This window comes from Calonectris borealis, chromosome 5 (genome assembly GCF_964195595.1).
Source record: "Calonectris borealis chromosome 5, bCalBor7.hap1.2, whole genome shotgun sequence".
Taxonomy (NCBI): Eukaryota; Metazoa; Chordata; class Aves; order Procellariiformes; family Procellariidae; genus Calonectris; species Calonectris borealis.
Window position 1 is genome coordinate 13,210,082 of NC_134316.1, and position 25,850 is coordinate 13,235,931.

The 25,850-nt window shown below is 37.1% G+C and overlaps 1 protein-coding gene across 8 annotated transcripts in view; it reads right to left on the minus strand.

Moving 5' to 3' along the window:
• Positions 1–25,850, minus strand: part of PPP2R5C (protein phosphatase 2 regulatory subunit B'gamma) — an 83,963-nt gene that overhangs the window by 54,140 nt on the left and 3,973 nt on the right. For 3 of the 8 annotated variants that reach the window (XM_075151077.1, XM_075151078.1, XM_075151075.1), the window contains exon 3: positions 12,790–12,949. The exons of 1 other annotated variant lie outside the window; for it this stretch is intronic. In XM_075151077.1, coding sequence (XP_075007178.1) covers positions 12,790–12,949 — 160 coding nt within the window. Of the gene's footprint in view, positions 1–28; positions 4,080–6,657; positions 6,762–12,789; positions 12,950–25,850 lie in introns of those variants that run through there. 4 more of the 8 variants (XM_075151083.1, XM_075151079.1, XM_075151080.1 and 1 more) reach the window with 4 other exon arrangements.

Genomic DNA, 25,850 nt, shown 5'->3' on the forward strand with positions numbered 1-25,850 from the left:
CTAACTGAGATATAAAAAACAGGATTACCCATAAGACACATGAAGAAATCAAGGATTTACTGACTGCTGACAAGCCCCGATTTGAAGTAGTACCTCCTTGATGTCACAGTTGAAGAAGGGTGTAAACCTGATGAGAAAGCCCAAAGACGACCAATCTAGAAAATATTACTTAGTTAAAAAAAATAAAGCTGCTCTGTTTGGTGTGATGTGGGTTGGGTTTTTTTGTTTGTTTGATTTGGTTGGATTGTTTTTTTTGTTTTGGTTTTTTTTTTTTTTAATAGAAATGACTAGACTGAATATCCAAGTATTTTAAAAAGTAATTATGGAGATGGACAGAATTAGTTTTTCTACATTCACTACGGACAGTAAATTCCTCCTACATCAAGGAAGATTAGGTTAGATATTAAATGAAATCCTCTCACAATAAGCATAGTGAAACAAAATAAGACACTGCAAACTTTTAATAATTTAAAAGATGGCCAAACATAACGAGTGATATAAATTAGTTGATCCTGCTTTTGAAAACATCAAAATGGACTACATGAACTTCTGATGCCTTTTTAAGCCTTTTCCCTGAGACTACAGAGATTCAAATCATTTGTCCTTTCAGTCTAGGCAAAAACAGGGGAGGTGTATTCTCAAAAATCTCAGGTTTTATATCCATATATCCCTTGGGTATACCTTAGATGTGGAGTTTTAGTCTCATAAAACAAAAAGCTACCATAGAGATATGCCTTTAACAATAGATTTAAAAACAAAAACAAGACGAACCTCAAACAAAGTTTTCTACAAGACCTTGATGGATGTAGGAGAAAACTGAAGAACAACTCAGATAATTTTTTTCAATATTTTAATATGCAGAATTTTGTAAGTAAATTCTGTTTCTTTTCCCCATCTAAAGTACAATTAGATTGTTCTATAGTAATAAGCCACAGTATGAAGCAGCAAAAGTTAGGTTTAAAATTCCAGTTTATCTGATAACCACATCTTTAAGAGGCAGCTGCTCGCTCTCTCCTCCTCTCTACTTGTGTCTTTGCTTTAATGGTCAACTGCTGCTTCTGTCTCTTTCAAACTCTCTGCAAAGATTAGAATGGATATGAAGACTGCTGGTACAATGGCACACAACTTAACTACTGTACTGGAACACAACAGAGCAAAAAGAGAATGTTACTTTAGTTACAGTGCCATTTCCTATCTTATACATAAGCATGGCTTGAATGGTTGGAGGGTCATTAGCAAATTTTAGATAATGATTTAAGAGTCAACCCTCCTACATTGTTCTTCACTAAAGAGAGTAGATGTGACATTTGCAGCACTAGCAGTAGTATTGGCAGAACACCAAGTCGCATTCAAGTAAGTTTTCTCTTGCAAAATACACATATCCTATTCATGTTTCTTCCTCCCTGCAGGACTGTGTTACATCTGAGGCCAGTACTTAGTAAACTACCATGAAACTGCTTCAAACAGCCATATTTCTGGTGTGCTTCTGACAGAACACTAGTTGAAGAACTTAAGTCTTTACAAGACCTTTTGTTTGTTAGCAAAACCTGGTATCTTCTCACCAGTCGTACAGATTGAGAGGTACAGTCTGCTCAGGAGGTTTGTATACACTCCTTTTGTTTCAGCCTTAAAATATTTGATTTGCCACCAGAGGAAAATATTTACTTAAGCTGAATTATTTTGAGCAACGTTATTTGGGAAAAAAATTGCAAAGAAAATTGAGTTAGGAACTGATTTACTAATGGGAAGGGAAAGAATATTAGTGCAAGTGGAATGGAGCTAATGAATATCGATGGGAGGAGGAAGAGGTTACTTGAACAAATTTATGAAGATACTTCTGTTGCAAGAGAATCAAAAGCCGTATTAACTTCGGCTACCCATTTTTAGAATTAAATGAATGAAAAAACATATTGACAGTATAGCAAAACTGTAGGTATTACAGGTTTCCTCTGAACTCTGCTCATCACTTCCAACTTCCTGATAATGGGAATGAAGGAAAATCCTATAAAGTTCTCAAGATATAATTCGATGTGTTACATTTAGGTTCCAGCACTATAGCTGGTGAATTCTCTTTACACTGCGAGACAATGTAGTATTTCTTTCAAAACCAATATTCCATTTGGGTTGCGATTTAAAAAACAACCAACCCTGCCCCTCCGCCCAAACAACAAATTCACCAGCCCAAAGGTTGTCTTTATTTCCATTCTGAACTAGCTACTATTCTAACTAATAGTGACAGAATGAACAAGATATAAGGTAACTAAAATTGGATGAACTTCTATTTACATGAAGACACCTTGGACAAAGTTGGTTACCTCTCAGACTATATGAGGAGTTTTCATTTTTGGATTGGGGGAGGAGGGGACTATTTAGTATTTAGTCTGAACTCTAAGGTAACTAAAGGCATAATTCCACCAAGTGCTGAAGTTGCTACTCCTCAGCAACCTAAGCCAGCCTAGTTGCAGACAGCTTCAGTCCCCTTCCCACATTCCCCTCTGCTTTATTTTGCTCTCATCTGCTTCAGCGGTCACCAGACTCACAGCTGAGTTGGTTTAGTCCACTAATCCAAAAGAAAGCCACTTTATTGTCAGGTTGGTTTTCTGTTAACTTAGATTGTGTTCCATGCAGCCTAAGCTGAGCTAAGTCTATATGAGCTACTGCTGCAAGCCCACCTCTTCTGAGGCACACGTCCGCAACCACGTGAAATCGCTGTACAAGGGCTTGTGCAGCTGCATGGTTGAACCAGATTAGGAAACTGAGTAGAGTTAAAATGAGAAGGAAAAGGGTTAGTTTGAGCCACGTTGATTCCATTATCTGGTTCACCAGACAGCCACCCAAAAAAGGGACGGGAATAAACATGACTCACTTTTACTGAATCATAGAAGACCAGGTTGGAAGGGACCTCAAGGATCATCTGGTCCAACCTTTCATGGCAAAAGCATGGTCTAGACAAGATGGCCTATCACCCTGTCCAGCGAAATCTTAAAGGTGTCCAACATTGGGGAATCCACCACCTCCCTGGGGAGATTATTCCAACCGCTGATTGTTCTCATTGTGAAAAATTTTCCTCATGTGTCCTACCAGAATCTCCCCAGGAGTAACTTGTATCCATTACCCTCATCTTTTCCATGTGACTCCTTGTAAAAAGGGAGTCTCCATCTTCTTTGTAACCACCTTTTAAATACTGGAACATGGCGATAAGTCTCCCCTAAGCCTTCTTTTCTCAAGGCTGAACAAACCCAGTTCTCTCAGCCTTTTCTCATATGGCAGGCTTCCCAGTCCTTTGGTCATCTTTGTGGCCCTCCTCTGGACCCTCTCCAGCCTGTCCACATCTTTTTTGCATAGAGAGACCCAAACTGAACACAGTATTCCAGGTGTGGCCTGACAAGCACTGAGTAGAGTGGAAAAATGACTTCTTTACCTCTGCTGGTGATGCCCTTGTTGATGCAATCCAGCATCCTGTTTGGCTTTCTTTGCCACAGCAGCACACTGTTCACTCATATTGAGCTTGTTGTCTACCAGGACCCCCAGGTCCCTTTCCACAGAGCTGCTCCCCAGCCAGGTAGATCCCAGCCTGTGCTGCACTCCTGGATTATGTTTTCCCAGGTGCAAGACCTTACATTTGTCTTTGTTGAACTTCATAAGGTTCTTATTAGCCCACTCTTCCAGCCTATTCAGGTCTTCCTGCACGGTGGCTCTCCTTTCCAAAGTTTCCACTTTCCCACTCAGTTTGGTGTCATCAGCAAACATACTGGTTAATTACACCAATGTAATTTACTCTTTTCCCCTCTAATTATAGCCTAAGCAAAACTTACCATTCTCACAAATTATGTCAGGCTATAGAAAATAAGGGTCTCTTCACAACCCTGAATAATGAGTTACTCGAGGATAACAACTTTGTTTTAGGGGTGAAAAGGCACTGGATACTACAAATGTCAGAGGAGAAACCGCAGCAATAGGAAGGATATTGGGCCTCTCCTTCAAGGTTCTGTCTCAATGCCAAAGGACAGCTAAGAGGAAATTCTTCAAGGAAACAGAGGCGGTAAACACCATGTTAATACCTAGCTATCAAAAGAAATACACAGATAAGAAAAAAAATCCTTACCTGGATAAATGAAACAGGTATGGACTATCATTTGGCTTCCTTAAAGAATTCCTAAGACTGAAGCATGGCAAAAGATAGTATTCTACCTTCCACGTTGAGAAATTGATAATATTTGCTCCTTCTAGTACAGGAAAAACTGATTAAAAGTGGAATTGGCAAACATCTGCCTGTGACTGAATTTGTCTCTATCTGGATTTCCCAATATTTGCATGGTCACTGTAGCACACACAGACTCAACAGTGCCAAGTTTTCCTTCAGCCAATATTGTATACTCAAAAGGTTTTGTAAGCGGGGAGTGGGGGGAGAAATCAGTAGATAGCTGTTGAGTTCAGAAAGCTGTACAACACAAAAAAAATCATTAGTTACCTTAAAAGAAATGTATTTTAATAATAGTATCTGATACAAAAACGTATTTCCCAGAGCTCGTTTCAAGTATTGGCACACTATTTTAACCAAGCCCAGTATAAAAAGCTAACATGTATACCACCAAACTCACTCCTGTCTGTGGCCTTATTACATAGGTCACACGTGTCATTTTGAAGAAATGAAGCGTAAAAAAGAGTAAAAGCTTCAGAGCATGCTAGTTATCCAGCAAATGCTGACTTATATTTACATGTATAAATATTGCATTCAATGTTTGATCAGTAGAGGTTAGATCAGAAGGGAGAAGTTTAGTGCAGCAGCAAAAATGTTTAGGTCTGATTATAATGAAGACCTGTGCAATGGAACAAAATGTTCTTTTTGTAAATAAAGGCATAATAAGAGACATTTTAAGAGATATCTAAACTCTGAAGAGACAGGTTCAAATCTAGAAAATAAGACAATACCACATTTTAAATCCTATTTTTATGGATTCTATCCAAGCTTCAGTGGAAACAAGTTTGGTAGGAAATGCTGCCAGTGACAGATGTAAAGCGTTCTAACACTTTCAGCTGCTGACTAATGAGTAGGTGTTTGATAGGGCAGTTGAAATGAAAAATGGCTCGTAATCCAAGCCTATGATTTCATGTAAAGCTAGCTAAAGAAAAAAATCCACACACTCAAGCAAAGTATTTTTCCTATAACCTTTTTTAGGTAGTTACTCACTCACTCACTGTCATGTTCCTTAATCTTTAAAATATTAAAAAGTAATTCAGACTGGATAATTGCTAAATACTTTGTATTAATGATTTAATAATCATAAAATATTAAAATATTTCCTTATATGATAGATCATATTTTCCCATATGAACACCAAACAATTGCCAGTTTTTACTTTAAGAAATTTATATGCGTATCACGCACATATTTTAATAATTCTTCTAAACATTTAGAAGAAAATTAAATACAGGAAAGTCTGTTTATGCAACACTATGACAATGTTTTAAAGATTAAAGTTCAAAAACAAAGTTATTAAATTAACATGGCAAAGAAGGTCTCCACAGTTCTTTCACATGATACAATACATATACTCACTGACACTTAACCATAATGATGTAGGAAAGAGTAAGCTTCTGCAGTATTTTCCTTTATGGACTTTTTGTTTCAATAAACTCAATACAATATTGGGCTGCCAAAAATACTGTAAAAGCATGAATGCAGCCAAGACCAGAAGGACAGCACTTAGCATACTGAGTTAGTCCAATGTAGTTCATGTACAAGGGAGAAGAGCATCATCTGCTTCACAAAACTGTATTCATCGATATTTTGCATGAGAATTTGTTTTGCCTCAGTGTTTTGCCTTTTAAATGCATTACGTCTTAGGGCAAATTATCTTCTATAGTAGCATTATCTTGTTTAATTTACCATCTTATTTTGCATAAAATACTTTTAGCTCAACAGTGATGCTACCACCTTGCAGCTGGACAAAATTCCTAATTGCCACGCACACACACGAGAAGCGTGATTAAACTAGAAAGGCCCAAGTACTGCACCTTTGTTCTCTACCTAATTTACAATTGGCAGGAGCAGGTTTCTGTGATGAAAGTGACATTAAACATTGAGAACTCCAGCCTCAACAGCTTATAAGAAAAGTGCTCGTCAAAACCCCAAAGTAGTCCATTACCGCTATGACTCCCATAAATTCAATTATATTGCATATATCCAATCAGTCTCTTCTGTATCACAAAAATAGACGGTAGTTTTAAATGAGCAGGTAACACACTCTGCTTGAGTTTGAACTTACCCTGACACAAGTTTGTGGAAATTACCAACATATATTGTTGAATTTCTCTGCAGCACAGAGAACAATACTTCATTTGCTTTTTGATTTACCTTGATATCAATTTTGCTTACTTATCTGTACTCTACAGTTGAAAGAAACACACAACAATCTTCCATTTCTGAACTCTTGAGAATTTCTCACTTTTTCCTCCTTCTTCATGGTTACAACAGTTTTATCAATGAAAATTTGGTCCAATTGTTTTTTTAATTATCAGAATCTTCTCTGGAATCACCTCTCCTGCAATCTTGATTCATCACACTTTAATATTGTACAGACGATGAAAACAGAGCTATCTCCTAGACAGCCATTTATGACTTAAAAACATTAGGAAAGCTTTAATAACACTTGCCTCCCTAGCAGAGTCCTGTATCACAGGCCGACAAGTTGAGACACCACCCTGACGTTCTCATCTCGCACAGAACAGACTCAGAATTTGGCATAGCTCTAAAGTCTCTGCTTGGAAAAAAAAAGAAACCATGCACTCTGCATGAAATGTGCTCAGAAAAACGGCACCCTTACGACCTGTCATGTTCATTATTTCTCCCCCACCCCTTTTTTTTTTTTTAAATAGATACGACTGATAGTACTTCTAATGCTGAAATCATGCTAAGTCAGAAACAGACATCTCCACCAAAAGGTCAAAACCAGGGCTGATCAACATGCACGGCAAGATCTTCAACAACGAAATACCACAATCTGTTTAATCATATCCCATGCAGTTATTCTACATTAAGAAAACAGCACAGTATTCCATATTCTATACTTCTCAGCACTACAAGTTAGTATAGATGTCCATATCTGTCAACATAGCTCATTTCTTCCTACCTCGATATGTACCTTTATAAGAATATTGTATCCATCTTTTTCAGATCAAAAAATCCAACTCCAAGAGGTAAATAGTAATTCTGTAAATAAATTAGGAACTGTATTTGAAAATAAAAGCTGAATTGCAGTTGCCATCTTTAAGATTACATAAAACAATGTTCACTTTTATCTAAAAAAAAAAGAAAACAAAAAACCCAGCCCCAAATCCACGAACAAATCCATGACACTGGCATCACAGGAGTCCTCTACAAGGCTATAAAAGGATTTCTATCCAGCTTTAAAAATATATACAGAAATGCTACAAAAAAGCGTATTTCTGAATCATGCCCAAGTTTACATATGTACAGCTAACACATGTTCACTGGGAAATTTTTCAACACTTCAGAATATTAAGGAGCACTGACTTTTAAAATTTTTTTCAAATTTGTTATCCTAGAACTGACAGAGAACATTAGCTTTTAATGAATATTACTTGCAGCTTAAAGTTAGATTTGTGACACAATCATATTTGACAGTGTATAAAACCTTTTATCCCAGTCAGGGCATCTTAATATTGTATTTAAGATTCTCATTGCAACATTCTTTTATGTATTGTAGGGATTCAGACCACATCCTTAAAAATCTCATCCCTTTGTACAACAGTTATCTCTAAACACTGCACATTTACACAGTTTACTAAAATCACCACATCCTTGCAAAACAACATGTACATATACAAGTACGCTCACCGTTTGTACTGTTAAAAATCCCCTGCAGCATATAAACTAAATGTACATAATGGGCAAGGGAGCATCTTAGAAATACATAATTAGCAAGACTGTACCATGGGGTAAAAGCCTGTCAACCTGTAATGGAAGTATTACTAAAACGATAAATTTTTATGAATATAAATTCTCATTTTTAATAACATGTACATTTTGAATCATTAAACTTAATTTTTACTTTTCTGTATTAATAGTGTTAAATATAAGTGAAACACGTTAACATTTACATTGCCAGTTAACCAGTTACGAAATGCCACACTGCTGGCTGTTCTTTTTTTTGTTTCTTTTTGATCTTGGTCAATTACTCAGTCAGTCCATCACAGCAGCAACCTCAGTCCTGCAGATGCCGACACTAGCACACTACTCTCATTTGGTAAGGGACACCTATATTCTCAGTAAAATCAGAGGAAAAATAGTGGGTTTTTTTTTTCATTAAAAAAAAAAACCAATAATAAAAAAAAAACAACCACAAAAAAACCAAAACCCAAATGGTTGCAAAAAACATTCTGGAGAAAATTCAGAAAACATTGTCTGATCTCCTAATGGTTTAGATAGTAAACTAAGCTTATCGAACTTATGAATGTTTGTTTGGTAAAGTTTTCTTAATATGCATTTAAGAGAGAAAAAAAAAAGGCAGCTAGATTTGGAAGTAAATGCAATCACCTCATAAAAAAAAGAAGGAAAAAAAGAAAAAAGATTATCCTTCCTTTCCCTCAGCATTAAACCCAGGTCATTTTTTTTGTTTAAAATTTTAGAGATTTGATCTGTATGGTCTTTGGATACTAACTCCATGAGAGCTGAAGCGACAATGTATTATTGCAGCTGTCAAGCGCACAAGTAACAAGCATGCAATTCCTAACATATCAAGACACTCTCAAAAGTTTCCTCTCAAAACTGAACAAACACAGCTAGATAAGTAGCACATATACACGACATATTCAAGCTCTAGAGCTTTTTCCAGTATATAACTTATTGGGGTGTCAGAAGTTCATAGAGGTAACCTAGAATCAAGAAGCAAAGTGAAGATGACCCACCAACATCACAAGAAATAAATGCCAGCAAACAACAAACTAAATCACAGACACTATGGAATTATTTTGCTAATTAACCATGAAAAAATTATCATGTAGCATTGAATTGAATGTAACAATGAATTCAAGCTTCTTGCATAAAGTTGAAGTGAGCAGTTGCAAAGAAGACAAACTACTTCAGTGTGTCAGTGGTCTGGTACATACAAGCTCAAATATGGTACTTTTTATTATATTTATCAAATATTCATATTGAACACTTACACTGTTTATCTCATACAGAACACATTCTTAAATTTGTAAACAATTTGAATATATCCTAAGTTACAAACTGTTTTCTTAAGAAAGCAAAAATAAAGAAACTCGTAAGTTTCTGAAGGCTGAAACACCCTTTGCCATTTATATTTGATATAACCAAAGCATTAATCTGCAAGTTTTCAAATCATAATAAAACAAAACACACCTTTAAGGACAATAAGTAATTTTTTCCCAATAAACAACTGAAAATAAAAATAAATTTTCTGTAACTGAAGTACCTGTACTACAAATGTTAGCTAACAAGAAGAACCAGATAAGCAGAAATTAATATAACACAAGTTTGTCAGCACAGAATTTTTCTTTTTTTGGTGAAAATAGGTAAGATCTTTTCAAGACATTTGACACAGTTCTGAAGGCACTTCTCCAGAGATACTTCTGGGTTATCTGTGGGCAGACAAGCTACCTATTCTACCTGAACTAAATCAGGTTCCATTGCACCGTGCTGCAGGGAGCTTCACCGGTGCCAGCTTGCAGCTTTGCTAATATACAGATCTCAATGTTCCACAAACCAATTGCATCACAGACTTCTCTTTTCTATGTTCATCTCTATTCTTAGAGCCTCTTAAGTCATAATTTATTTCCTTTTCTTTTTGCATTAACTGAGCTATCTTGCTCCTCCATTTCCTGAGTAAACTGAGGGTGTACAATGTTAATCATAAGCAGCTCCAATGAATATAAATCATACCACACTAATACCAGTCACCAGGGCAAATAGGCTGGTATTTCTGGAAGCCTATCATCAGCACTTTTGTGCAACGCCCAAGAGAAAGTTCACAGCATGCCTGAAGACCAAAAATTGAGACTATTTCAGGTTAAAAGGCAAAGTATTTCCTAAATAAACAACCTTGATGAAAACCCACTTTGGGAGCTCCTCATTTCCCTTCCCACTATTTCAAGTGATCCACTGACCTCAACTCCAGCCCTATGGCACAGAAGCAAGGTGGTTATCTCAGCAATACTGCAGGCCATTTAGAGCTTACCAGTTATGGGCTTTCACAGATCTAATATAGATCTTCAAGTATGCAGAGACAACCCCATTCTATATGCTGTGCTTAAAATACAATCTCATGTAAAGTACATCACACTCCACAGCAGTCAACCCAACATTTATGAAGAAAATACACATCTTCTGGTCTACTACAGATAGAAGAAAGGTTTCCCAGGTACTGTAGCCATAGAAATATAGCCACCTGTTATGAATAACTGGAGTTTGAAAGCTGGAAGCTGGTTAAACACAGCTACCCTGAAGAACGCTACATTCTTCCCAGCACTTCGTAGAAGTCAAACCCACCTTAATCATCTCAGCCCTTTAAATTACAGCCTGCCAGTTTGCTTTAACTCCTGTCCAGACACAGACATTAAATAACACACTTACAGCTGTCCAAAAAGAAAGTTTCCCAGCTTCACTTGACCCACTGAACACACATCAAGTCATGTACTTATGTACACACTAGAAGAACAGGGTGACTGGCCAACAGCGTTCTCAGCAACCCTAATAGGTGGGGATTAAGCCATGAGTGAGCACATTCAGTGAGCACAGCAACTGTACAGACACCTGCTATGATCCATGAGACTGGACATAGCTTTATTAGTAAAGGCAGTAATTACTACCCATCACTAGATCAGCAATTGCACCAGCGTTTCATAGCAAAGTTTGACCCTTGACAGCCTGGGGACACACACACAGCATCCGACACCTACCAGAGATAAGCTCAAGATCCTTTCTTTCTTTTCACTTGGGAGTGAGGGGAGTGATTGCAGACTGAAAGGCAAATATAGTGCATATGCACAACAACACTTCTACCATTTCTTCACATCCAGGTAAGTTGCGTCAAAAATGGTAGAACACTCTCAGAATATACCTTACACAGTTTTTAAGACTTACTTCCCCTGCCCCCCAAGGCCAAGCAGGCACTCTTCTGCCCTTCATTGGCCTACTAGTTTAAACTGCAACAGAGCCAAGATGGAAACAGATCTAAAACTTCACCCCACCTGCTGTAAAATGGATTACTTTCCCCCCTCTCCCATCTGCACTCATTTTTCTCACTTCCAGCTCACTGTCCACTCTGCTTCTAATTGAGTGCTCAGCTCTAGTCTCCCTGAACTGACAGTCCCAGGCACTACCAGAAACATACTATTTAAAATAGGACAAAATGGAGGTTCTAGACCAATGAACAAATGTTTTTCTTTGCGGCCGAGTCTTTGAACAAAAGATTATGCCAGTCAATGAGGCTGTATGCCTAATTTCTTATAAAAATCACTACTTTAATTCAGTGTCATTTGGTTATGTCACACCCTGGATATGACAGCTTGTGCATTAACCTACAATATCAATTTAAAAGTTAGGACATATTATTCATAATTTGTGGTGCTAAATATTCTTATTTACAAATTTAATAAAATAGATTGAAATTTACTAATTAAATAAACAGCAGTTAAGTCTTGAAAAATTTTAAGCGGCATCTTGTATATAGACTGTTATACTAACATGATGGACAATATTTCATATTCTTTTTGTAAAAACAGTATCTGTGTGAAGAGAAGAATGTTGCATTCTGATTTGATCTGTATGAAAAGCAGTATAATTCACATGGGCTGAGAAGCCGGGTTTCTCGTTTTCAAAAAACACTAATGCATTATATCAAGAAAACAATGACTGGAGGAAAAAAGCCTTATCCCTTGACATTTTCACATTGCCCACAACAGTTCTACTCAACATTTCAGCAATCTATTAGGCTTTCACTGCCAACTTTGAACACTGGAAAGCAGTATGTATCGCACTTCAAAACAGCTTTTTTTTTTTTTTTTTAAATAAACCTTCAGAGCAAATCAGTTGCTCATAAACAATAGTTCAGTACATCTGAACACACCTGGAAAATTCTACCCTAACACTACTACAAGTTACCATAAGCACTTTATGCAAACATGTATCTACACAACAGTCAGTAGCTAAAATAAAGATGATAAAAGCCGTATTAGTAAGAGAAGATGCATCGTCATCATCTGTTCATCACAGATGGCAGTAAATATAATTCTAAAAGATCACAAAGCTTTAAAACTGACAAAGGAAAAATTCACATTCACTAAAAAGATGCCACTACGCTTGACCCATGCTCAGGAAAACCACACCAATAAATAGCGATAGACCAGATCATTTCACAGTGGCAAGACGTATTTTAGTACAAACAAAGTAGGGTTTGAGCATGCTGCGCTGAGGACAGATGACTGATATTTTGCATAGAGAACCCCAATAGTCTACTTTTATGTGAGATGAGTGAATATACTTTCACATAGACATTTCTGGGTTGAAGAAACTTAGGTATTTCCTATACAACACACTGGAAATGCTCATATAAGGGAAGAAGGAAAAGAAAAAAAAAAAACAAAACAATGTGTTTGAGCATGCGAGTATGTGCAAGTCTGCACATGTGTATACTGGATATATAATGTATACTGTCCAGATATTAGAAGTACAATAGTTGAGATGCTTCTCTGTCTGATTTCCAAGATGCCCCACAGAAGTCATTCTAATTTAGAAAGACATACCTTTTAAAGCTGGCAGTTTTTGAAGCTCCCTGTTATTGCTAACATTAAACCTTGAAGAACTCTGCCGCTTTTCTTTCTTCAGTACTGTCTGTGGTGCTGGTACTTTGATTTTAGATAGTTGTGCTGGGGGAGGAGTACTGTTTGATTTTTTGTTTGACACCTGTTTAAAAAGAATTGAAAGCAGTTAGTTGCAGCTGAACTTAGAGAGAAAATCTTCTAAAAAACTATTTGTAACAGAAATAAATTAAGCAAAATAAGCTTTTAATCAAATGATCCTCTGAATGTATAGCTACCTATTCTTCTGTTCCCTCTTTTCAGTGTTCATTTCTGTACCATAGCCCTCATATAAATGGGAATTGATCACCTTGTTACATGCACTAGCCCATTTATTTGAAGTTACCAGCCAATTAAAAAGAAATTTTAAAATAATGTAGTTCCTCAGCTACTCTACTTTTCCCTGAGAAGTCCAGGTCTCCAAGGTATTTGGCTGTCTAACTTCAGCTTCAAAGGGATCACAGGACCTTGTTTATTTACAGCAGGTGAACCTTTCACTGCCTATTTGTACTGTGCCTCGTTGCTAGAGTCCTAGGCTTGGTGTAGGACCTTCAGGCTTTGATATAAAGTTAAAGGAGCAAGTCTTATTATTGTAGTAGGTTCAGCAGCTTCTAAAACATACCCGAAGATTTGTAGCAGTTTACTGCCTACTCAGAGCAAGTTGCTTTTACTGCAATAATCCTTATCAGATTGTCGCTGTACCTCTGTGTGAAGCAAATAACATAAAACCAGAAAAATGGTTCCCACCTATAGGTTTCCAGTTTGCTATTATTTCCCAGACTACACTTGACAGTGCTCTCTCTCAAGCTGAATAAAACGCATCATTAACAAAAGCCTGTCAGAACTTGCGATGCTGTCTTTCTCATTCCTTTTTTGAAGTAGGAAAAGCAGGTTTAAAGTAGGTAATAGTTAACTTTTTACATATGAATAATTTCATGACATTCTTTACAAGAATGATAAAACATCTAGGAGTGACCTACACTAAGAATATAGAAACAGCTGCGCAGCAAAACTTACTGCAAGTATTGTAATTCATTTTACAGGACCTTAATTTGCTGTAGAAGCCTTTCAAATTGCAAACTATTTTACACTGAAGCACACACATTCAAAAATATACCTTGGCACTTTTCTCTTACAGGAAAGACCATATTCTCCTGTTCAGGAAGTGCCCATGTGATAAGAAATAGGAAAAAAATCAGATGGGAATGGGATTCAGGATGGAAATCAAGTTGTAATGCTGCTGCTTGGGCAGTTTGAATGGATTTAATTAGAGATTGTTAAGTATAGTAGATATGAAAGCAGTGTTTCATTCCTGCATGAAATAACATCAATGGCATTTTCAAAGGGATATGGATAAACCAACAGAAACCACTTTTCTTCATGTTCTAAAAAGGATTTCCAGAATAGCTTATTCATCAGCAATTTCCATATGGTCTAGGAGTGTACACACTCAGTGCACACAGAAATGTTACCATACATAAATTTAACTACCTTTAGAGTCTCTAAGACAGTAATTTTGTTCAAATTTTTTTCTAGTAGCATAACTGGGAGACAAATGTATATGCTTCAAGAACAGATTAACAATTGTGTTATATTATACACACAGTACTTAATATATCGAAGATATGACTGAAAGCAACATTTAGTTTCACTGAACACATTTAAGATGACCATTTTGAGAATTTAATATTATAACAACAAAAACCCTTACAGCCTTATAGAACAAATAAGGGGAGACAATACACCGAACACCAGAAGTCTTAAGTTACCAAAAATACTCTAGAACTTGTTTCAGTAAAAACAGCATACATCGGCAAGTTAAAAGCATTTATGTACAAGTAATACCTGTTACATTGCATTTTTCAAACTATTTCACTTTTTAATACCAAACCCTAAATGCTTAAAAATCTTTTTGGTGAAATACAAGTGACCTGCAAGGTAAATTCTATCCATTAATTCAAGTTAAAAAAAAACCATTCCAAATGAAATTATGAATAGACTAAGCAGAAAGAAAAACAGCCCTAAAAATTAGGAGGCAATGACTTACCATGTATTAAACAATAAAAGCTAATTAAGATGCATTACAAACACTATTACGGCACAGGATTCTATACTTTCAATATTGTGCTTGAGCCTAATGGTGTTTTTCTGAACTGGCTATCTTCCACTGCCACCTGTTTTTTGTTCATTACTTTGAACAGGAAAAGCCGCTTTCCTGTTTCCTCTATTCCCAAACAAATTCTCAATTTTGAATTAACAAGTGCTCACATGTGCCTGCACACATGTGCACACTATGGTATCCTAAGGTAACACACACCTCAGGGAACCAAGCATTCTAAACTGCAGATAAATTCTAAAATTAGCCAAAAGTAGTTATTTAAGAGGATGGGTAACGTTTCTAATTAGAAATGTTGAAAGAAAGCTTTTTTTGTTGCTATGGTAACTTCCCATCTAGCAGTGATGACTCCAGCGTAATTCTAGCCCTGAATCACTGGCCAATTTATCCAATAGATTCCTCCTCCTTTCTACCATCAACCATGATCATCCCTGCTTTTCAGTCATTCAGGCAGCACACACCAGAAAGCTGCCAAAACAGTTTCCAGTTCATTATTATTTGAATACTACACTACACAGCTGTACCTGGTGACCTCTGCAAGTGGCACTATGGGGCCACCAGGAGAGAATTGGCCTCCAGAGCTTGCAGTTAACCTGCCCTTGGATAGAAGGGCACCTGGAGAAAGTGAGTTAAGTCAACTTAAGCCACACAGCTCAGCAATCTTAACCACTCCTCCAAAAAGAAAACAAATTCAGACTAACAATTGTTAGTGTATTCATTTGCTAGAGATTTCAAGTTAACATACTTAACTTTTTATGAAGGTACAGTGCTCATTAGTTCAAATCAAAGAGCCAACCAAGCTCAGCTTCTTCCTCCCCGTAACAAACTACTTCAGAAGCCACAATTCCTGAGAGTAACTGATGGACATTCTGCTACATCAGTGAACAATTCAACTTATTCAACACCAGAACAGTCAAACTACAGATATATTTTTATCAATTTTCTTCCTGTGACTAGAATGGGAAATACCTGTTTTTCCCCTTGTTCTGGCAAACAGCTCCCTCCTACCCAAATGTTTATATACTCATAGACACATTCAATTCCAAAAGTACTGATAAACCCCTAAAAATGGGTACAGATTAGTCTGAAAAAATGTCAGATTGAGAATGTGTTTCTTCAGATCATAATTAAAACACATCCCTCAGGTTTTCTGATCAATTTTTTAAAAGCTAGAGCTTTACATGCTTTTATGAACATTAAGACGAGGACCAGTGTGATTCTGATTTAACTTCTGCTTTTAACAATTGAAAAAACAGAGTTTATGTTCCTCAGTTCCCTTTAATAAGCTTAAAATGAATTCAAGAGAGTGAAAGGCAGGGAGAAGGGAAGGAGGTTTCTTGCCAGTCATGACAGTTCAAGATAGATAATCCTTGCATCCCTTCTTCCCTAGAGTCCTCCTGCATCAAGCAGGATGTGGTACATTCCTTGTCTTAACATCATTGTTTTGAGCAAAGTTGGATCCTTCATCCCCCCAACTCATACATAGGCAAGTAAAGATCAGAGCACAACACTAAGTTTGTGACCAGGGAAACAAAGATACGAGTAGACCAAGCACATCTACAGTTACAGCCAATTTTTCATTTTAAATTATACTGATCGTCATCAAACAGCCCACATGGCAACTTTTACTTTTGGCCAGCCATCTAAGATATAAAAGAGAGAGTACTGGGATCTGGAAGGAGGGTCCACCCTGCATCCCACGTATTTTAACAAGTCTTTCAGATGACCCTATTATTCCCTTTCTGACAGTCCCCCAAAAAACTGGTATTCAAGCTCCCTTGACCAAACATGGGCAACCAGAACAACTCTGTCTGACCTTACCTTTCAAAGCACACTCGCTAATAACTGAATTAGACCAAAGCACACAAAGTCTTCTGCTCCACAAAATCAAGAGAGCTTCCAAGTCAAGCCTAGAGTGGGGTCAACTCTATAACGATGCAGCAAGCTTTCATACTGCTTTCTAAGATAACCTTGTCAGAGCAGGGTAAGGATTTGAAGATAACAATAGAACCACCTGGATGCATCTGTCATTCAAGATTTAAAAAAGTGGATGGCTTTTGACAAAAGTGACAAAAATCAGACCACCTCCTAAGCACAAGGCAAGAGAGATTCTCTCTCTCTGCCCGAAGAAAACATGGCGCGAAGCAGTATCCTATACAGTGTTTCTTGACACAGATCAGTCTAACACTAATCTGCAAATTTCTTCCCTCTAATGAGTATCACCACTGAATTCAAGTTTATATCAGTGTGTACGCCATCCCAGGATGGCAGCAGCAAGCCACACACCAGCAAGAACCTTGATAAAAACTCTAGACTACAAGATCTGGATAGGTGAATTTTGTACCAATTAACACATAATTAAGACTCTCTGTGAAATGCGGGTACACAGAGCAAAAAGCACAGAACACTTTGTATGAGAATCATTAGTCTGAATCTGAGAACAGAGGGAGAATGCTTATATTAATGCAGAATTAATCCCTTCCTTCTTTTCCATTTGGTATAGTAAGTAGCCTCCATGGATTTATTTTTCATTAAGATAAACAGAGGTCTGATCTATAGCACCCAGAAGAGCTCATTTCTTGCCAAGGCAGCCTCAGAAGGGGCTATGAAAGCATTCTGGAATATATCTAAAATATACTTACAATGAAACTGAAATACAATTTACTGAAACTAAACAAAGAACATGAGAAAACATGAAAGGGACATTCACAACGTCATTTTCAAAACTGTATGAGGGCCCAGTATGTAATCAAAATAATTTGGCTAAGAGGTTGAGGCCCAATACATAATCAATGTAATTAGGCTGAGAAGTTGAACTTAATTTAATCTCTTGAGATGAGAACTGAAATCAAAGATCAAGAAGTCAGAATGGGTGGAGAGCAGTTAAGAACCTTCCATGAAGTTTCTTCCCCTCTGCAGTAACTTCAAAGTAGCGTGAAAATATCTGAACACTCCAGCAATCTTGAACTCTTCTGCAGAGCTCTCTTTTGCAGACCTTCATTTACTGCTCTGTTTTGGGGGTGGGAACAGGCACAATCATATCTGGCATATGGCCCCGTAGCCATCAACCTGGTAAATATATCCACAGCATACCTGCAGGAGGTGGGCTGGTGGTGTTAGCAGCTGGGACCAAGGCAAGTTGTTCAAGACAGCACGCTATCAAGAGAGCACATTTATCAGCTGATTTCAATGCTGTGTTGTTAACACCACCAGTTCAACATGCCTTCCAACAGGACAACATCAGAATAAACTCTTGTTATTATGGTATAGAAGATACAGGTTGACAGAGCTATCCAGAGAGTGTGCAGTAGTTCCGGTTCATGCAAGTAGTGCCCAATCACTGGTAAGGAGTTTGCTACGGAGCAACTAGCTACAATCTTTAACATCAGTATTTTCATATTTTCAATCTACAGACACTCAGTGAAAACTATACAAAGCTTGATATAGATTCTTAATCGTCTGGACACATAAAAAGGGGTACTGATCCATAAAAACCCAGTTAAAAAAAGCAGGGAAACAACATGCCTGTCGGGTACCATTTTGAGTTCTGAGGTTCTCACTTTGTTGAAGATTCTTGCTACTATGCCATTATTGTTCACTAGTTTCACCACCACAAGATTGTTTGGACAGACAACTTATGGAGGAGCCTCTGGAGATGCAGCTTAAGATGCTGAAGGCTTTGGTTGGTTTCACACAGACCGCAATTAAGATTTCTATTGTTTTTCTTTAACAAAATAATTTGTCAGAAGATACCTGGATTGGTCTGCTAGAATGATCTTTGCAGCTGCCTTTCTAGCAAGTATATTTATTATCATTAAAGATTCTCTTAGTGGTTGAGATACACCGGATAGTACAGTGGTAGTCTCAGCATAACTTACTATGTTTTTATTTGGTAAGACAGCAAGAGCTGCATCCTAAAGCTTTGAGGATCCATGTTATTATAATGATAAACAAAAGATTAACTTTTCAACAGGGTGGTGATGACAAAGTTTATATATTTTAACACACTGTAATCAGCACTCACTGATTTACATTGTGGTACTTGTTTAGCAACTGTGATTTTGCATTTACATATAGCAATGCTACTGCTGGCTATTCTTGATGTCTAACTATGGAGCTCCATTAGTGTTTTGTCAGAGACAACATGGAGTTTGTTGAATTGCATCAGTGACTGGGAAGCTCCCTACGAGCGGTGAAGGTCATCTGGCCCTATTCATTGTGGAGGGGTGCTCAGAGCAAGTTTTACAATCACAGGCCATTTTAGATGACTGATCTACAACTGGCTGAAGCTCTTCCGCCTTTCTTGCTGGCATTTATTTTTCACAACACAAAGCATTGCTTGTATTTCCTGTTAGCTGCTTACACACACGGCTCAAGTTTTATCTTCTAAAGAATTGTATCATCACAGCTTTGTGCAACACACTTGACTTGCAACACATCAAACCAAATCTGACAATTGCCAAAGACGTCTCAGCTTGGTGTACTGCATCCTTGACATTCTTGCACTGTAATTTTACATTCATAGCTAAACATCAATAGCATAAGGCTTGGTTTCCATTTGCTCCTTGTAAACTTAATTTTGTTTTAACTAGTTTACTCCAGGAACAAACTGACATTTGATTCCTTTCAGTCAGAGATCAGATCTGCAGCCTGAGGTTGCAGAGTACTGGCAAAGACGATAGGGTGCCCAGGCTCAGACTGTAAGCAGATTCATGCTGTTTTGTGTTTGCTGAAACACCACCATCAGTGAGCACCTGGTACTTCACAAACATAGGCAAAGCAACATTTGCTTCTTAATGCATCTTCTACAACAAAACTTCAAAGAAACAAATGCCCCCAGAAAAGTAAAATTTGTTGCCTGCAACTATAAGTTAGCTAATTAAAGATGATTAAAACCAGATCATGTCCTAAGTATTGTTTCAAAACATTTATATAAATACAGAGATGAAGAATCTGAATAAATGATGGCCTGGCTTAAATTACTTTAGTTCTTGATTTTCAATTGTAATTTCTCTCTGATCAGCCTGAACCACCCTTTACTTTCAAAAAACCCAACAAAAACTACCATTGTGCTTTTTTTTTATATATATATACACACATATATATGTAAGGTTCCCACGTTTGAAGGAAAACACACGCACACAAACTTATCTCATTTGCTTTAAGCCTCAACCCCTATACTCTGCTGTAAACTTTAATTATATAAAGCTACTGATGAGCTAAGGCTACCGTGTATGTGGCTTTACCAATGATGTCTGTGCTCCCTGGTCCATTCGTAATAGTTTCTCACTTCACATACTTACATTGAAATCTTTTTTGCTTCTCCCCCTGCCCCCCAATTTGGTATTTGTATTAGATGCTATATAAAAGAGCTACAGCCCATGACAACGTTCCTGGGCATTTTAGTAGTATAATAATAACCTTGACCACTTCTAAAGAAGTGTTACACCAAATCATTTCATCTTTGGCTCTCATCATGCTTTTATTTTACATGCCACTAGAAAAGTTTACTTTTCAGTACTTCAGACTGCTAAACTGAGCAGTGATGACGAAGCGTATTAAATTATAGTCACTATAAAGGTGTAGCATATGATAATACTTGGCAGTCATCTTTTAAGAAGTATATTCAGGAACGGGACACAATTATTTTCCTAGATTTTTTTTTTTTTAATTGGCCCCAAAAGCCTATTGGGGGCAGAGGGGAAGAGACAAAACACATAAACAAAAAAACAAAGCCTACCATCCCACTTCTAGATTTACAAATTGATTCTGGCTTCAAATGAAATTGAGGGGAAAAAAACCAAACAAGATTTAATATTTGTAAAGCTGGTGGACATACGGATGGATTCAACAGCTACCTGGTTTTCCTTACCATTTGTATTCTCAATGGAATAACTATATTAATAATTCTGCATTACACATATGCATTAATGAACACTTGAATCCTCTCAAAGTTTAAGGAGCAGTAGGCCCTAACTCTCATAAAAAACTTAAGAGAAACAATTTGCAACAAAGGATGAAAAGGATGTTTTCAGTTTACCTGCTGATATCCATTTTTGAAGACCACTTTGCTCCTTTTGATTAGAACAGCCTTTGCCTTCATTGCTGTGTTTCCATTCAGGAAGAATTCAGAGAATTTAAAAGCATGATTAGGAAGTAGAGGATAGCAAGTACTAAAACGAACTACAAACCAAAGACCTCACACATCATATGTTACACAAGTAGTTGTCAGCCTTGTGTAAGAACTAGAAGGGCACAGGATCCTGTTTTCAGAAGCATCTCCACTTAGGTAACAAAATACTTGTATACAGCAGTGTTTGGTACCTTTCTTTAATCAATTAAATTAGTTTTAAAAGCATAATATTAAAGTTACATAACAAGCACTGTTAAGGTAACCTCTTTCATTAAATCGGTATTAAGGTATATTTGCTTCAGATGCAGAAGGAAATTCCAATTCCCAAAAACAAGAGGGCAAGATGTCAATAAATACTGGAAGTAGGAAATTACAGAAATTAAAAACAAACAAAAAATTGCACAGCTGCTTTAAGAGTAACACATAGTACATCTTCTAGTCAGCAAATAGCACCTCATTTAGTACTAAGGGAGTATTCACTTCCTACACCTAAGTATTTTTCAATAGTTGTATCAACCCATTAAAAAATTCTCTCTAGGAAAGAAAATCAGAACTGCAAATCATGAACAAAAATTAGTTTTCAAATTAGTTTTTTTTTTGAAGTTGGCACACCAGTTCAAAGACAAACAAACAAAAAAAACCCCAAAGCCCACAGACTTCATTTACATAGCTGATACAAGAGAAAATTCATCCTGATTTTATATGCACTTTTGGTTTAAAGTCCTGTTTTGCTAATGTTAGAAGTAAAATCCCAAACCAATAACCCTAGAAAGCTTCAGAAGACAGAAGGTCTAGCGTTGTCCATTTATAGCCATTCTGCGATTCAAACTTTAGAGGACTAGTTGTTCAAAATTTCAAATTTATTTCATAGCATGAGTATCTGTCTTCTTCCAAATGAAAGATGACCAATTGCCAAATCAATTTTATCTACTGCATGGGACTGACTCATGAAAACACTGGCTACTCTGCCTATCAGTCCAGCTGGGACATATTACTGAATACATGAAGAAACAGCTAGGGCACAGCTAGGTTTGTGATGCAGTGTATACACCAGACAAACATAGCTTGTTGATTTGGCCCACTGAAAACTTGGGGGCTTGGAGATGCTTTATTACAGGCTACCAGCTGTTCCTGATCTAGATGGCATCAAACTGACAGTATGATAAGTAGTACTACCCAAATCCTTAAAACACTGTTTTATGTTATAAATAAATTAACTTGAAGCATTAATTAAAAGAGATAAATCCAATCTATGCTAAATATATCTCTTTGTAAAAGACATCTGCTTCTATGAAGAATAACAAATACAGAAGAATCTTATACCTCAGAGATGCTGAACTCAATGCATCCAAAAATGCCATGCCACTAAGTGACAGAGATTGCCCATCTAACAATAATAATGGAAAAGAGCTTAAATGACAGCTGCTTTATATAATACAATAAATACATATACACTGAATCACATGCAGGTACAAATTAGGATACTAAACAATTAAAACACAATAATCTCAGCTGATTGAAAGAAAATACCATGGCAAGAAGGTATTTCCAGAAATTATTTAGGAGCAGTCCTAGTCCTAATACCTGTGAACAAGGCGGGTGGGGGGGCGGCACCCAGAACTTTTGAAAAGGTATTCTCCCCTCTCCCCAAACCTCAAGCTCCTCTACTGTAGTCCCTAATGAGTTGCCTAATAAATACTTAACTGTGCTAAGACTTTCAAGTATGACTTTAAAAATTCTGAAGTAGAAAAATCTAGTCACAAGCTAGACACTGTATAAAGTCTCCATACGCCGTCTTCAAGGTATCAGGTACGTTTGCTTCTCAGGGTTACTAATAACTGGTACAGCACCTTAAATAGCACTGCAATGAAGATCACAAACAGGAAACATGAGAAAAATAAGCAACAGTATATAGAAAATATGGAGTCAACTTTCTAAATAACTTGCTGCTACTGATCACAGGAACCTGTTAACACAAAAAATACTAGATTTATTGCTTTTGTCTATTCCTAGTTTTCATTTTAACATTAGGATACTTCTACATATGGTCTCTGCTAAGAAACCCACACGAAATCATCAACGCCACTTCTTCTCACCATCCATTATTAATTATTATTTTTCAGGAAAGTGGCAATCATATGTGCACATGTAATCAGGAATCAGTAAAAGTAGTAATGAGAATATTAATAGTCTTTCCCCACTGTGTGCTGGCTAATATAGGAAAAGTGATCACAGGAAACTGGATAGCCACCTCTCAAGGTTCTTGCAGAGAGATGAAAATCCTTACTTTTGCTGAAGTATTTTAAAGAAGGCCTACTAAAGAGAGATTTCTGTGATTTCGTTACCATTCCTGAAAAATATTACCACTATGTTGAACAGCTTAAGAAATTAACTTTTAAATTAAAAAAGGCTTCACAAAGCAGGGAAGAAAAAACCTCTGAAAACAAAGCCTGACAAAATTGCTGCACTGAAAGCTATGACCAGTGTTCAGTAAACCTACTGAAAAGTGATGGCTGGAAGACAGTGGCAGGAGAGAAGCATGGAACAATACTTAACAAAGCTTTTTTAATTTTTTTTTTTTAAATTGGTTTCAGCAGTGATTATAGTCCAACATTAGCAACACATGCTGTCAGTAAATCAAGCAATTTCTTGTATGACAAGAAAACTGGCCAATGCAGTTTGTATTTTATTACATTTTTGTCTGTATTAAATAAAAACACCTTTAAAGTAGAAAGAACCAACCAGGGCAGCACATGGAAACAATGAGATAATACACACAAACACACACACACTCCTCAAACCACATTCGTCTTCCGTTTGCTGTTCTGCATGGCAGAAGAACTTGAAGAAAGAGTTATGATTTCTGTTCTCATTTGTTGAAAGTCACCAAGCCAATACAATAAAAGTAACAAAACAACAAAAGTAGTCTCTCCCTTCTACAGACTACTCAGCACGTAGATTCAAAATGAATACAATTTTAAATTTACAAGTTTCATGTCTTCTTAAACCAGACCAGCTAGACCTAGAAGATGCTATCACTCCCAGTCACCTACTACCGCTTTGGACGAAAGGTTACCAGCTACTTCTGACCCTTCCATCCCCCAGGTGAACCACAGGAGTGAATTGTCCAAGTGCTCCTAGACCACTGCAGCGATTGGTGAAAAGTGCAAGTTTTAGCACATACATTCCCACAGGCAAAACAGACAGAAATAAGCATCTGTTAAAATTTTAACTTCCTTCCCCTGTGGTTGTATTTGAAAACTACTGTTTCAGTACTGTAAGAAACACTTCAATTTTTAAAAGTGTTAGGTTTTTTGCTAGAGATAGAAAAAGGTAACGTTTCTCAACAATCCTACCAAGCCACCTCTTTCTAAAGAAATTAGACTGACCGTAAGTTACTACTGCCTTAACTCAAAAGGAGACCTCCAAACCCCTATGACAGAACAGAACTCTACAACAAAGCTTATCCATGGGGCAAGTAACTTCTGCAAAGGCACAGGGAATATGTCCACAAGTTACTAAGTGCTGGCATAGCCAAGCCCCACACCCAGGCATTTTTTATTTTGTTATTTGTTTGTGTTCTGAGTATAGATTTTGGGCACCCCCAAGTATTTTACCAGAGTAGAGACACTATTCCCACACAGAAGAAAAACAATACACAACAGATTATGCCTTTGGTCACAACCTGAAGACACTAATGTCCTGGACTAATTACTGAAGTAAGAGGTTATACTTCAAGGAATAGATTCAATTTTTCTGGCAACAATTTAGTCTAAGTCATTAATGTTTACTAACAGGTTACAAACTAAAGTTACATGGGAGCTTAATCATATTAGCTCTTTTCTTAAGTGTTCAAAAAGTGAACAATATGTGCAACTGGCAACTGGAATAATTGCATTAGGGTACAGACAACAAGGTGCCTCACCTCATACATATTGTGCATTTCTGATACCTCCCTCACAAAAAGGAGAAGAGAACATGGAAATGGAGAAGAACAATCAAAGTAATGGAAGTCCTCCCAGCTAGGGGAGATTAAGCATTTTTTTGGGGGGGGGAATCTACAGATGGCAATACAAAAAGTCAATTAAATCATTAATAATATGAAAACAATTTTACACAACACCTCAGCTAAGCAACCTTCTAAGCCACACAGTGGCTTAAAGAAAAGCATACCAAGATGGAAAACCATGTATCTACTCTGTTTCTGAATCTCTCTTCTCGAGTATCAGCTACCGACCACAGCAAATATGAAGCAACATGGACCTCTCTCCTTATGTAGATGGCTCTTTTGGAATTAGATCAAGTAACCAAGGCACAGGTAACGCAAGAAGAATCATCTTGTATTCTTTCCCCTGAACATCTGCTTGGTGGGAATGCTGGAGACAGGAAACTAAGCAGGATGGACCTTGCTTTCAAACACAACTACAATGGGATTCTTTGAGATTTAAATGAAGAGGACTTCAGTAGTCACCTGTGTGCTGCAGATACTATTTAGTACTTCTGCAAGTACTACATGCTTATGGGCTATTGCTGGAATTTTCAGAGACAAGCATCAGCTTAAGTCACTTTCACCCCCTTTTAGCATGGGCATCCTGACCTGGCATACCAGGAATCATTTCAATGCCTTTTCAAACTTGCTGTACAGCTTCACTCAACTGAAATCTCGTTTCCCTGACTGCAAGACAGGAAAAGCACTTGTTCATTTTTGTAAATATTAAGATCTGTTGTTCTTTTTTATCTATAGAAATCCAAGGCATC